This window comes from Coturnix japonica, unplaced genomic scaffold, assembly GCF_054131305.1.
Source record: "Coturnix japonica strain WE unplaced genomic scaffold, WE-NBRP24 Scf079, whole genome shotgun sequence".
Lineage (NCBI taxonomy): Eukaryota > Metazoa > Chordata > Aves > Galliformes > Phasianidae > Coturnix > Coturnix japonica.
The window spans coordinates 480,135-496,612 of NW_028188982.1; the positions used below are offsets into that span (position 1 = coordinate 480,135).

The following is a 16,478-nucleotide window of genomic DNA, read 5'->3' on the forward strand; positions in this document are numbered from 1 at the left end:
CCACCCCATAACCCCATATAACCCCCATATAACCCCATATAACCCCATATAACCCCATATCCCCCCCATAACCCCATATAGCCCCCATATAACCCCATATAACCCCCATATAACCCCATATAACCCCCATATAACCCCATATCCCCCCATAACCCCATATAACCCCATATACCCCCCATATAACCCCATATAACCCCATATCCCCCCCCATAACCCCCTCAGACCCCCAAGTAACCCCCCATATAACCCCATATAGCCCCATATAACCCCCATATAACCCCATATAACCCCCATATCACCCCATATCCCCCCCATATAACCCCATATAACCCCCATATAACCCCATATACCCCCATATAACCCCATATCCCCCCTCATAACCCCCTCAGACCCCCAAGTAACCCCCCATATAACCCCATATAACCCCCATATAACCCCATATACCCCCCATATAACCCCATATCCTCCCCATAACCCCATATAACCCCCATATAACCCCATATAACCCCATATATCCCCCATATAACCCCATATAACCCCCATATAACCCCCATACAACCCCATATAACCCCCATATAACCCCATATCCGCCCCCGTAACCCCATATAACCCCCACATAACCCCATATAACCCCATATAACCCCATATCCCCCCCATAACCCCCATATAACCCCATATAACCCCCATATAACCCCATATACCCCCCCATAACCCCATATAACCCCCATATAACCCCATATAACCCCCAATAACCCCATATCCCCCACATAACCCCATATCCCCCCCCCATAACCCCATATAACCCCCATATAACCCCATATCCCCCCCATAACCCCATATAACCCCCATATAACCCCATATCCACCCCATATACCCCATATAACCCCCATACAACCCCATATCCACCCCATATACCCCATATAACCCCCATATAACCCCATATCCCCCCCATAACCCCATATAGCCCCCATATAACCCCATATAGCCCCCATATAACCCCATATAACCCCCATATAACCCCATATCCCCCCCATAACCCCCCATATAACCCCCATATAACCCCATATCCCCCCATATAACCCCATATAACCCCATATCACCCCAATAAACGCATAACCCCCATATAACCCCCATATTACCCCCATATAACCCCATATAGCCCCCATATAACCCCATATAACCCCATATCCCCCCCATAACCCCATATAACCCCCATATAACCTCCATATAACCCCATATACCCCCATATCCCCCCCATATAACCCCATATAACCCCATATCCCCCCATATAACCCCATATAACCCCATATCCCCCCATATAACCCCATATACTCACCCTCCATCCCCATCGCCGCCGCGTTCTCTCCTCCATCCTCTTCCTCCTCTTCCTCCTCCTCCTCCATTACCCCATTATCCCCCCCATTAACCCCATTATTAACCCCATTAACCCCATTAACCCCATTATTAACCCCATTAACCCCATTATTAACCCCATTAACCCCATTATTAACCCCATAAATCCCATTAACCCCATTATCCCCCCCATTAACCCCATTACCGACCCCATTAACCCCATTCTCCTCCTCCACCACCGTCACCTGCGTACACTTCCCATACAGATCCACCACGACCCACAACTTAGGGGGCAGACCCCAAGCGGCCGCCCCATAATCCTTCCCATTGACCCACAAATGAAGCTCCCCATTATATGGGGTCACCTGGACCCCGACTCGATCCCCTTCCCCTAAAGCATCTAAATCCGGCCCAAAATCGTCCCTTAACGACCTGCCATCCCTTAATACGGATCGACCCGATAAAACCCAAGACCCCCCCCTTAATCCCGTGGCGCTGCTGGGGAACTCGAGGTCTGTAGGGTCTTGGGATGTGACTCCGACCTCGATGGAACCGCTCCAAGAATTGACCTGAAAATGGAAGAATTTGACCCAAAATTGGGGTCTATTGGGGTCTATTGGGGTCTATTGGGGTCTATTGGGGTCTATAGATCCCTATTAGGGCCCATAGACCCCCCATAGACCCCTATTAGGGCCCATAGACCCCCCTATAAACCCGCACCCTATAGACCTCCCCCATAGACCCCTATTAGGGCCCATAGACCCCTATTAGGGTCCATAGATTCCTATTAGGGTCCATAGATTCCTATTAGGGTCCATAGATCCCTATTAGGGCCCATAGATCCCTATTAGAGCCCATAGATCCCTATTAGGGTCCATAGATTCCTATTAGGGTCCATAGATCCCTATTAGGGTCCATAGAGCCCTATTGGGGCCCATAGACCCCTATTAGGGCCAATAGACCCCTATTAGGGTCCATAGAGCCCTATTAGGGCCCATATAGACCCCCCCTATAGACCCCATAAGCTGTATTGGGGTCCATAGACCCCTATTAGAGCCCATAGATCCCTATTAGAGCCCATAGACCCCCCCTATAGACCCCATAAGCCTCATTAGGGTCCATAGATCCCTATAAGGATCCATAGATCCCTATTAGGGCCCATAGATCCCTATTAGAGCCTATAGACCCCTATTAGGGTCCATAGATCCCCACTATAGACCCCTATTAGGGTCCATAGATCCCTATTAGGGCCCATAGATCCCTATTAGGGCCCATAGATCCCCCTATAGACCCCTATTAGAGCCCATAGACCCCTATTAGGGCCCATAGATCCCTATTAAGGCCCATAGATCCCTATTAGGGTCCATAGATCCCATAGATCCCTATTAGAGCCCATAGACCCCTATTAGGGCCCATAGACCCCCCTATAGACCCCATAAGCCTTATTAGGGTCCATAGATCCCTATTAGACCCCATAGATCCCTATTAGGGCCCATAGATCCCTATTAGTGCCCATAGACCCCTATTAGGGTCAATAGACCCCTATTAGGGTCCATAGATCCCTATTATGATCCATAGATCCCTATTAGGGTCCATAGATCCCTATTAGGGCCCATAGATCCCTATTAGGGCCCATAGATCCCTATTAGAGTCCATAGATCCCTATTAGGGCCCATAGATCCCTATTAGGGTCCATAGACCCTTATTAGAGCCCATAGATCCCTATTAGGGCCCATAGATCCCTATTAGGGCCCATAGACCCCTATTAGGGCCCATAGATCCCTATTAGGGCCCATAGATCCCTATTAGAGCCCATAGATCCCTATTAGGGCCCATAGACCCCTATTAGGGCCCATAGATCCCTATTAGGGCCCATAGATCCCTATTAGAGCCCATAGATCCCTATTAGTGCCCATAGACCCCTATTAGGGCCCATAGATCCCTATTAGGGCCCATAGATCCCTATTAGAGCCCATAGATCCCTATTAGGGTCTTGGGATGTGACTCCGACCTCGATGGAACCGCTCCAAGAATTGACCTGAAAATAGGGGAAATTGACCCAAAATTGGGGTCTATTGGGGTCTATTGGGGTCTATAGTGACCATAGAGTCCTATTAGGGCCCATAGACCCCCCCCTATAGACCCCATAAGCCTCATTAGAGCCCATAGACCCCCCACCCTATAGACCCCCTCCCTATAGACCCCATAAGGGATCCTAATGACCATAGACCCCCCCTATAGACCCCTATTAGGGCCCATAGATCCCTATTAGAGCCCATAGACCCCCCCTATAGACCCCATAAGCCTTATTAGATCCCATAGATCCCTATTATAGCCCATAGATCCCTATTAGAGTCCACAGTCCCCCCTATAGACCCCATAAGCCTTATTAGGGTCCATAGACCCCTCCTATAGATCCCTATTAGGGCCCATAGACCCCTATTAGGGCCCATAGATCCCATAGAGCCCTATTAGGGCCCATAGATCCCTATTAGAGCCCATAGACCCCATCTATAGACCCCATAAGCTGTATTAGGGTCCATAGACCCCTATTAGGGCTCATAGACCCCCCCTATAGACCCCTATTAGTGCCCCTATTAAAGCCCATAGACCCCTATTAGGGCCCATAGACCCCTATTAGGGTCCATAGATCCCTATTAGAACCCATAGATCCCTATTAGGGCCCAAAGATCCCTATTAGGGCCCATAGACCCCCACTATAGACCCCTATTAGGGCCCATAGAGCCCTATTAGGGCCCATAGATCCCTATTAGGGCCCATAGACCCCTATTAGGGTCAATAGACCCCTATTAGGGTCCATAGATCCCTATTATGATCCATAGATCCCTATTAGAGCCCATAGATCCCTATTAGGGTCTTGGGATGTGACTCCGACCTCGATGGAACCGCTCCAAGAATTGACCTGAAAATAGGGGAAATTGAGCCAAAATTGGGGTCTATTGGGGTCTATTGGGGTCTATAGTGACCATAGAACCCTATTAGGGCCCATATATCCATATTAGGGCCCATAGATCCCTATTAGAGTCCACAGACCCCCCCTATAGACCCCATAAGTCTTATTAGGGTCCATAGATCCCTATTAGAGCCCATAGACCCCTATTAGGGCCCATAGACCCCTATTAGGGTCCATAGATCCCTATTAGGGCCCATAGATCCCATAGACCCCTATTAGGGCCCATAGACCCCTATTAGGGCCCATAGATCCCTATTAGGGCCCATAGATCCCTATTAGGGCCCATAGACCCCTATTAGAGCCCATAGATCCCATAGAGCCCTATTAGAGCCCATAGATCCCTATTAGGGCCCATAGATCCCATAGAGCCCTATTAGGGCCCTATTAGGGTCCATAGATCCCATAGAGCCCTATTAGGGTCCATAGATCCCTATTAGGGCCCATAGATCCCTATTAGAGCCCATAGATCCCTATTAAAGCCCACAGATCCCATAGAGCCCTATTAGGACCCATAGACCCCCCTATAGACCCCATAAGCCCTATTAGGGACCATAGACCCCCAATATAGACCCCACCCTATAGACCTCCCCCATAGACCCCTATTAGGGTCCATAGAACCCTATTAGAGCCCATAGATCCCCCCTATAGACCCCACCCTATAGACCTCCCCCATAGACCCCCCCTATAGACCCCATAAGCCCTATTAGGGCCCATAGATCCCTATTAGGGTCCATAGAGCCCTATTAGGGCCCATAGATCCCATAGAGCCCTATTAGAGCCCATAGAGCCCTATTAGGGCCCATAGATCCCATAGAGCCCTATTAGGGTCCTATTAGAGCCCTATTAGGGCACATAGATCCCATAGAGCCCTATTAGGGCCCTATTAGAGCCCTATTAGGGTCCATAGATCCCATAGAGCCCTATTAGGGCCCTTAGAGCCCTATTAGGGTCCACAGATCCCATAGAGCCCTATTAGGGCCCATAGATCCCATAGAGCCCTATTAGGGCCCTTAGAGCCCTATTAGGGCCCATAGATCCCATAGACCCCTATTAGGGCCCATAGATCCCATAGAGCCCTATTAGGGCCCACAGATCCCTATTAGGGTCCACAGATCCCATAGAGCCCTATTAGGGCCCATAGACCCCTATTAGGGTCCATAGATCCCTATTAGGGTCCATAGACCCCCGACCTCGATGGAACCGCTCCAGGAATTGACCTGAAAATGGAAGAATTTGACCCAAAATTGGGGTCTATTGTGACCATAGAGTCCTATTAGAACCCTATTAGGGTCCATAGATCCCATAGATCCCTATTAGGGCCCATAGATCCCTATTAGGGTCCATAGATCCCCATTAGGGTCCACAGACCCCCCCATAGACCCCATAAGAATTATTAGGGTCCATAGATCCATATTAAGGCCCATAGACTCCTATTAGAGCCCATTGATCCCTATTAGAGCCCATAGACACCCCTATAGACCCCATAAGCCTTAATAGGGTCCATAGACCCCTCCTATAGATCCCTATTAGAGCCCATAGATCCCTATTAGGGTCCATAGATCCCTATTATGATCCATAGATCCCTATTAGGGTCCATAGATCCCTATTAGAGCCCATAGATCCCTATTAGGGTCTTGGGATGTCACTCCGACCTCGATGGAACCGCTCCAAGAATTGACCTGAAAATAGGAGAAATTGACCCAAAATTGGGGTCTATTGGGGTCTATAGAGACCTATTAGATCCTATAGAACCCTATTAGGGTCCATAGACCTCTATTAGGGCCCATAGATCCCTATTAGGGCCCATAGATCCCTATTAGGGTCCATAGAACCCTATTAGGGACCATAGATCCCATAGAACCCTATTAGGGCCCATAGATCCCTATTAGAGCCCATAGATCCCTATTAGGGCCCATAGATCCCTATTAGGGTCCATAGACCCTCCTATAGACCCCATAAGCCTTATTAGGGTCCATAGACCCCTCCTATAGACCCCTATTAGGGCCCATAGAGCCCTATTAGGGTCCATAGATCCCATAGAGCCCTATTAGGGCCCATAGATCCCTATTAGGGCCCATAGATCCCTATTAGGGTCCATAGACCCCATAAGCCTTATTAGGGTCTATAGATCCCTATTAGGGCCCATAGACCCCCTATAGACCTCCCCTATAGACCTCCCCCATAGACCCCTATTAGGGCCCATAGACCCACCCTATAGACCCCTTAAGGGATCCTAATGACCATAGACCCCCCCTATAGACCCCTATTAGAGCCCATAGACCCCTATTAGGGTCCACAGATCCCTATTAGGGCCCATAGATCCCATAGAGCCCTATTAGGGCCCACAGATCCCTATTAGGGTCCACAGATCCCATAGAGCCCTATTAGGGTCCATAGATCCCTATTAGGGCCCATAGAGCCCTATTAGAGCCCATAGATCCCATAGAGCCCTATTAGAGCCCATAGAGCCCTATTAGGGCCCATAGATCCCTATTAGAGCCCATAGATACATATTAGGGCCCATAGATCCCTATTAGGGCCCATAGATCCCTATTAGGGCCCACAGACCCCCCATAGACCCCTATTAGGGTCCATAGAGCCCTATTAGGGCCCATAGACCCCCCCTATAGACCCCACCCTATAGACCTCCCCCATAGACGCCCCCTATAGACCCCTATTAGGGCCCATAGATCCCTATTAGGGTCCATAGACTCCTATTAGGGTCCATAGACCCCTATTAGGGCCCATAGATCCCTATTAGGGCCCATAGACCCCTATTAGGGTCCATAGATCCCTATTAGGGCCCATAGACCCACCCTATAGACCCCATAAGCCTTATTAGGGTCCATAGACCCCTCCTATAGATCCCTATTAGGGCCCATAGACCCCTATTAGGGCCCATAGATCCCATAGAGCCCTATTAGGGCCCATAGATCCCTATTAGGGCCCATAGATCCCTATTAGGGCCCATAGACCCCCACCCTATAAACCTCCCCCATAGACCCCCCCTATAGACCCCATAAGCCCTATTAGGGCCCATAGATTCCTATTAGGGCCCATAGATCCCTATTAGAGCCCATAGATCCCTATTAGGGTCCATAGACTCCTATTAGGGTCCATAGACCCCTATTAGGGCCCATAGATCCCTATTATGATCCATAGATCCCTATTAGGGTCCATAGATCCCTATCAGAGCCCATAGATCCCTATTAGGGTCTTGGGATGTGACTCCGACCTCGATGGAACCGCTCCAAGAATTGACCTGAAAATAGGAGAAATTGACCCAAAATTGGGGTCCATTGGGGTCTATTGTGACCATAGAGTCCTACTAGGGCCCTATTAGGGTCCATAGATCCCATAGAGCCCTATTAGGGCCCTATTAGAGCCCTATTAGGGTCCATAGATCCCATAGAGCCCTATTAGGGTCCTATTAGAGCCCTATTAGGGTCCATAGATCCCATAGAGCCCTATTAGGGCCCTATTAGAGCCCTATTAGGGTCCATAGATCCCATAGAGCCCTATTAGGGCCCATAGATCCCTATTAGGGCCCATAGACCCCCCCTATACACCCCTATTAGGGGCCATAGACCCCCACCCTATAAACCTCCCCCATAGACCCCCCCTATAGACCCCATAAGCCCTATTAGGGCCCATAGATTCCTATTAGGGCCCATAGAGCCCTATTAGGGCCCATAGATCCCTATTAGGGCCCATAGATCCCTATTAGGGCCCATAGACCCCCCCTATAGACCTCTATTAGGGTCCATAGATCCCTATTATGATCCATAGATCCCTATTAGGGTCCATAGATCCCTATTAGAGCCCATAGATCCCTATTAGGGTCTTGGGATGTGACTCCGACCTCGATGGAACCGCTCCAAGAATTGACCTGAAAATAGGGGAAATTGAGCCAAAATTGGGGTCTATTGGGGTCTACTGGGGTCTATTGGGGTCTATGGAGCCCTATTAGGGCCCATAGACCCCCCATAGACCCCTATTAGGGCCCATAGACCCCCCTATAAACCCGCACCCTATAGACCTCCCCCATAGACCCCTATTAGGGCCCATAGACCCCTATTAGGGTCCATAGATTCCTATTAGGGTCCATAGATCCCTATTAGGGCCCATAGATCCCTATTAGGGCCCATAGATCCCTATTGGGGCCCATAGATCCCTATTAGGGCCCATAGATCCCTATTAGGGCCCATAGATCCCTATTGGGGCCCATAGATCCCTATTAGGGCCCATAGATCCCTATTAGGGCCCATAGATCCCTATTGGGGCCCATAGACCCCTATTAGGGCCCATAGATCCCTATTAGGGCCCATAGACCCCCCTATAGACCCCATAAGCCATATTAGGGTCCATAGACCCCCCCTATAGACCCCTATTAGGGCCCATAGATCCCTATTAGGGCCCATAGATCCCTATTAGAGCCCATAGATCCCCCCTATAGACCCCACCCTATAGACCTCCCCCATAGACCCCCCCTATAGACCCCATAAGCCCTGTTAGGGCCCATAGATCCCTATTAGGGTCCATAGAGCCCTATTAGGGCCCATAGATGCCATAGAGCCCTATTAGAGCCCATAGATCGCTATTAGGGTCTATAGACCCCTATTAGGACCCATAGACCCCCCTATAGACCCCATAAGCCTTATTAGGGTCCATAGACCCCTCCTATAGACCCCTATTAGAGCCCATAGACCCCTATTAGGGCCCATAGATCCCATAGAGCCCTATTAGGGCCCATAGATCCCTATTAGGGCCCATAGATCCCTATTAGGGTCCATAGACCCCATAAGCCTTATTAGGGTCTATAGATCCCTATTAGGGCCCATAGACCCCCTATAGACCTCCCCTATAGACCTCCCCCATAGACCCCTATTAGGGCTCATAGACCCCTATTAGGGCCCATAGACCCACCCTATAGACCCCTTAAGGGATCCTAATGACCATAGACCCCCCCTATAGACCCCTATTAGAGCCCATAGACCCCTATTAGAGCCCATAGACCCCTATTAGGGTCCACAGATCCATATTAGGGCCCATAGATCCCTATTAGGGCCCATAGATCCCATAGAGCCCTATTAGGGTCCATAGATCCCATAGACCCCTATTAGGGTCCATAGATCCCTATTGGGGTCCATAGATCCCATAGAGCCCTATTAGAGCCCATAGATCGCTATTAGGGTCCATAGATCCCTATTAGGGCCCATAGACCCCCACCCTATAAACCTCCCCCATAGACCCCCCCTATAGACCCCATAAGCCCTATTAGGGCCCATAGATTCCTATTAGGGCCCATAGAGCCCTATTAGGGCCCATAGATCCCTATTAGGGCCCATAGATCCCTATTAGGGCCCATAGACCCCCCCTATAGACCTCTATTAGGGTCCATAGATCCCTATTATGATCCATAGATCCCTATTAGGGTCCATAGATCCCTATTAGAGCCCATAGATCCCTATTAGGGTCTTGGGATGTCACTCCGACCTCGATGGAACCGCTCCAAGAATTGACCTGAAAATGGGGGAAATTGACCCAAAATTGGGGTCTATTGGGGTCTCTAGAGCCCTATTAGGGCCCATAGACCCCCCTATAGACCCCATAAGCCTTATTAGGGTCTATAGACCCCTATTAGGGTCCATAGATCCCTATTAGGGCCCATAGATCCCTATTAGAGCCTATAGACCCCTATTAGGGTCCATAGACCCCCACTATAGACCCCTATTAAGGCCCATAGACCCCTATTAGGGCCCATAGATCCCTATTAGGGCCCATAGACCCCTATTAGGGTCAATAGATCCCTATTAGGGCCCATAGACCCCTATTAGGGTCCATAGACCCCTATTAGGGTCCATAGATCCCTATTATGATCCATAGATCCCTATTAGGGTCCATAGATCCCTATTAGGGCCCATAGACCCCCGACCTCGATGGAACCGCTCCAAGAATTGACCTGAAATTGGAAGAATTTGACCCAAAATTGGGGTCTCTATCTCATATAGATTGGGGTCTATAACCCCGTAACCCCCCATATAACCCCATATCCCCCCATATCTCCCCATATAACCCCATATCCCCCCATATCTCCCCATATAACCCCATATCCCCCCATATCTCCCCATATAACCCCATATCCCCCCATAGCCCCCCCATATCTCCCCCATATACCCCCATATCCCCCCATAGCCCCCATATAACCCCATATCCCCCCTATATCCCCCCTTTATCCCATATAAACCCCATATAACCCCATATTTCCCCATATCCCCCTATATCCCATATAACCCCATACAACCCCAAATCCCCCCATATTAACCCTATATCCCCCCATATCCCCCCATATTAACCCCATATCCCCCTATATTAAGCCCCCCACCCCATATCCCCCATATAACCCCATATAACCCCATATCCCCCCATATAACCCCATATCCCCCATATAAACCCCCTATAACCCCATATAACCCCATACAAATCCTATACAACCCCATATAACCCCATATCCCCCCTATATCCTATATAAACCCCATATAACCCCATATCCCCCCATATTAACCCCATATCTCCCCATATAAACCCATATCCTCCCCTATATCCCATATAAACCCCATATCCCCCCCATATCCCTCTATAGCCCCCATATTAACCCCATATCCCCCCTATGTCCCCCCTATATCCCATATAAACCTTATATAACCCCATATAACCCCATATAACCCCATATTAACCCCATATCCCCCCTATATCCCATATAAACTCCCTATAACCCCATATAACCCCATATAAACCCCATATCCCCCCATATAAACCCCATATCCCCCCCTATAACCCCATATATCCCCTATAACCCCACAGTACCTTCCTATCGATCCTGACCCAGAAGACCCTTCCCTGTACCAGCTGCCTCCGACTCCCCCATCACCCCATAGCCCCCCTATAGCCCCATATAAATCCTATACAACCCCATATATCCCCATATCCCCCCATATACCCCCATATTAACCCCATATCCCCCCATATAACCCCATATCCCCCTATACCCCCCATATTAACCCCATAACCCCCTATATCCCCCTATAACCCCCATATTAACCCCATATCCCCCCCTATAGCCCCCATATTAACCCCATAGCCCCCCATATTAACCCCATATCCCCCTATAGCCCCCATATAACCCCATATCCCCCCATATCCCCCCATATAACCCCATATAAACCCCCTATAACCCCATATCCCCCCATATTAACCCCATATAACCCCATATCCCCCCATATTAACCCCATATCCCCCTATATCCCCCATATAACCCCATATCCCCCTATATCCCCCATATAACCCCATATCCCCCTATATCCCCCCATATTAACCCCATATCCCCCTATACCCCCCATATCCCCCATATAACCCCATATAAACCCCATATCCCCCCCTATATCCCATATAAATCCTATACAACCCCATATAAACCCCATATAACCCCATATAACCCTACAGTACCTTCCTATCGATCCTGACCCAGAAGACCCTTCCCGGTACGAGCGGCCTCCGACTCCCCCATCACCCCATATACCCCTATAGCCCCCCATATTAACCCCATATCACCCCATGTAACCCCATATTAACCCCATATCCCCCATATAACCCCATATCCCCCCCTATAACCCCATATCCCCCCATATAAACCCCATATAACCCCATATAAATCCTATATAACCCCATATCCCCCCCTATAACCCCATATCTCCCCATATAACCCCATATAAACCCCATATCTCCCCATATAACCCCATATAAACCCCATATCCCCCCATATAAACCCCATATTAACCCCATATCCCCCCATATAACCCCATATAAATCCTATACAACCCCATATCCCCCCATATAACCCCATATAACCCTATATCCCCCTCTAGCCCCTATATCCCACCCTATATCCCCCCATATAACCCCATATCCCCCATATAACCCCATATCCCCCCATATAACCCCCTATATCCCCTATATCCCATATCCCCCCATATAAATCCTATACAACCCCATATAACCCCATATACCCCCATATAACCCTATATAACGTTATAGGGTCACCTTGCTGTCTCCCGTAGGGAAGATGACCCTGAGCACCTCCCTGTCCTCCCTCATCCTATTGAACCCCCCATAACCCCATAGAACCCCATAGAACCCCATATAACCCCATATCCCCCATATAACCCCATATCCCCCCATATAACCCCATAGCCCCCATATCCCCCCATATTAACCCCATATCCCCCCCTATATCCCCTATATCCCATATCCCCCCATATAAATCCTATACAACCCCATATCCCCCCCTATATCCCATATATACCCCCCATATCCCCCCATATAAACCCCATATCCCCCCATATGCCCCCATATAACCCCATACAACCCCATATCCCCCCATATAACCCCATATAACCCCATATCCCCCATATCCCCCCATATAACCCCATATCCCCCCCTATATCCCATATAAACCCCATATAACCCCATATCCCCCCATATAAACCCCATGTCCCCCCATATCCCCCCATATAACCCCATATTAAACCCCCTATATCCCATATAACCCCATATCCCCCCATATAACCCCATATCCTCCCACATTAACCCCATATCCCCCCATATAACCCCATATCCCCCCATATCCCCCCATATAACCCCACATCCCCCCATATAACCCCATATCCCCCCATATTAACCCCATATCCCCCCATATAACCCCATATAAATCCTATACAACCCCATACAACCCCAAATACCCCCATATAACCCCCTATATCCCATATAACCTCATATAACCCCATATCCCCCCATATAAATCCTATACAACCCCATATCCCCCCATATTAACCCCATATAAACCCCATATCCCCCCATATAACCCCATATCCCCCCTATATCCCCCCTATATCCCATATAACCCCATATAGACCCTATATAACCCCATATCCCCCCATATAACCCCCTATATCCCATATTACCCCCATATAACCCCATATCCCCCCATATAACCCCCATATAACCTCATATCCCCCCATATAAGCCCATACAACCCCATATCCCCCCATATAACCCCATATAATTCCATATCCCCCCCTATAGCCCCCATATCCCCCCCTATATCCCATATAAATCCTATACAACCCCCTATATCCCCTATAACCCCCTATAACCCCATATAACCCCATATCCCCCCATATAACCCCATATAAATCCTATACAACCCCATATCCCCCCATATCCCCCCATATAAACCCCATATAAACCCCATATCCCCCCATATAACCCCATATTAACCCCATATCCCCCATATAACCCCATATCCCCCCCTATAACCCCATATCCCCCCATATAAACCCCATATAACCCCATATAAATCCTATATAACCCCATATCCCCCCATATCCCTCCCATATCTCCCCATATAACCCCATATCCCCCCCTATATCCCATATAAACCCCATATCCCCCCATATTAACCCCATATCCCCCCATATTAACCCTATATCCCCCCATATAACCCCCTATATCCCATATAAACCCCATATAACCCCCTATAACCCCATATCCCCCTATATCCCCCCATATACCCCCCTATAACCCCATATCCCCCCATATCCCCCCATATCCCCCCATATAACCCCATATCCCCCCCTATATCCCATATTACCCCCATATTAACCCCATATCCCCCCCTATACCCCCCATATCCCCCCATATAACCCCATATAACCCCATATCCCCCCATATCCCCTATATTACCTTCCTATCGATCCTGACCCAGAAGACCCTTCCCGGTACGAGCGGCCTCCGACTCCCCCATCACCCCATATCCCCCCTATACCCCCATATAACCCCATATCCCCCCCTATATCCCCCCTATATCCCATATAAACCCCATATCCCCCCATATTAACCCCATACCCCCCATATAACTCCATATCCCCCCATATAACCCCATATAACCCCATATCCCCCCATATAACCCCATATAACCCCATATCCCCCCATATAACCCCATATACCCCCATATTAACCCCATAGCCCCCCATATCCCCCCATATATCCCATAAAAACCCCATATAACCCCATATCCCCCCATATAACCCCATATAAATCCTATACAAACCCCTATATCCCATATAAACCCCCTATAACCCCATATCCCCCCCATATAACCCCATATAACCCCATATTCTCCCCTATATCCCCTATAACCCCATATCCCCCATATAACCCCATATCCCCCCATATCCCCCCATATAAACCCATATCCCCTCATATCCCCCTATAGCCCCCATATCCCCCCATATTAACCCCATATAACCCCATATCCCCCCATATAACCCCATATCCCCCCATATAACCCCATATAAACCCCATATAACCCCATATCCCCCTATATAAATCCTATACAACCCCATATCCCCCCCCTATAACCCCATATCCCCCCATATAACCCCATATCCCCCCCTATATCCCATATAAACCCCATATCCCCCCATATTAACCCCATATCCCCCCATATAAACCCTATATAACCCCATATAACCCCATATTAAACCCCCTATATCCCATATAAACCCCACATCTCCCCATATCCCCCCATATAACCCCATATAACCCCATATCCCCCCCTGTATCCCCTATATCCCATATACCCCCATATAACCCCATATAAACCCATATCCCCCCATATAACCCCATACAACCCCATATTAACCCTATATCCCCTCACATCCCCCCATATCCCCCATATTAACCCCATATAACCCCATATCCCCCCATATCCCCCCATATAACCCCATATAACCCCATATCCTCCCCATATAACCCCATATCCCCCCCTATATCCCATATCCCCTCATATTAACCCCATATCCCCCCATATTAACCCCCTATACCCCCCCATATTCCCCTATAGCCCCCATATAACCCCATATCCCCCCCTATATCCCCTATATCCCTATATTACCTTCCTATCGATCCTGACCGTGAAGACCCTTCCCGGTACGAGCGGGCTCCTGCTCATGACGAGCCCGTGATTAAACTCTTGTCCCGGTTGGGCCCTTGAAGCGCTTCGACCCCCGGGACCCAACGACACGAGGCGGCCGGTTCGCGGATGAAGCTCGTGGGGGTCGCCGCCATTTTGATTCACCTTCCCACCCCCGGGACCCCCCGACCCGGCCCCACCGACGGGACCCGGCGTCGCCATCTTGGTTTTTAGATTGCGACGTTTTTGCGACTTGGGGGAGTGGCAAAGTGGGGAGGTGCTTTACGGCCGCGCGGTGCTTTACGGCAGGGTGGTGTTATGCCGCAGTGCTTTACGGCTGCGCGGTGCTTTACGGCTGAGAGGTGCTTTACGGCAGGGGGAGTGCGGAAGTACTTTACGGCTGGGTGGTGTTTTACGGCCGCGCCGTGCTTTACGGCAGGGGGAGTGCGGTAGTGCTTTACGGCTGGGTGGTGTTTTTTATGCCGCAGTGCTTTACGGCAGGGTGGTGCTTTACGGCAGGGTGGGGTTATGCGGAAGTGCTTTACGGCAGGGTGGTGCTTTACGGCAGAGTGGTGTTTGTTATGCCGCAGTGCTTTACGGCAGGGTGGTGTTATGCCGCAGTGCTTTACGGCAGGGTGGTGTAATGCGGAAGTGCTTTACGGCTGCGTGGTGCTTTACGACCGCGCGGTGCTTTACGGCAGGGTGGTGTAATGAGGAATTGCTTTACGGCCGCGCGGTGCTTTACGGCAGGGTGGTGTTATGCCGCAGTGCTTTACGGCTGGGCGGTGCTTTACGGCAGGGGGAGTGCGGAAGTACTTTACGGCTGGGTGGTGTTTTACGGCCGCGCCGTGCTTTACGGCAGGGGGAGTGCGGTAGTGCTTTACGGCAGGCAGGGTGGGATTATGCCGCAGTGCTTTACGGCTGCTCGGTGCTTTACGGCCGCGCGGTGCTTTACGGCAGGGTGGTGTAATGAGGAATTGCTTTACGGCCGCGCGGTGCTTTACGGCAGGGTGGTGTAATGCCGCAGTGCTTTACGGCAGGGTGGTGCTTTACGGCAGAGTGGTGTTTGTTATGCCGCAGTGCTTTACGGCAGGGTGGTGTTATGCCGCAGTGCTTTAC

The 16,478-nt window shown here is 49.8% G+C and overlaps 1 protein-coding gene across 1 annotated transcript in view; it reads right to left on the bottom strand.

Moving 5' to 3' along the window:
• Positions 1–15,631, bottom strand: part of NEURL4 (neuralized E3 ubiquitin protein ligase 4) — a 182,906-nt gene extending 167,275 nt beyond the window's left edge. Inside the window, exons 1-2 of the mRNA XM_085534229.1 lie at positions 15,342–15,631; positions 1,337–1,922 (exon numbers count right to left, since the gene is read on the bottom strand). Of these exons, the coding sequence (XP_085390355.1) occupies positions 1,337–1,922; positions 15,342–15,581 (826 nt within the window). The 5' untranslated portion in view covers positions 15,582–15,631. The remainder of the gene's footprint in view (positions 1–1,336; positions 1,923–15,341) is intronic.
• Positions 15,632–16,478: the final 847 nt, after the last annotated feature.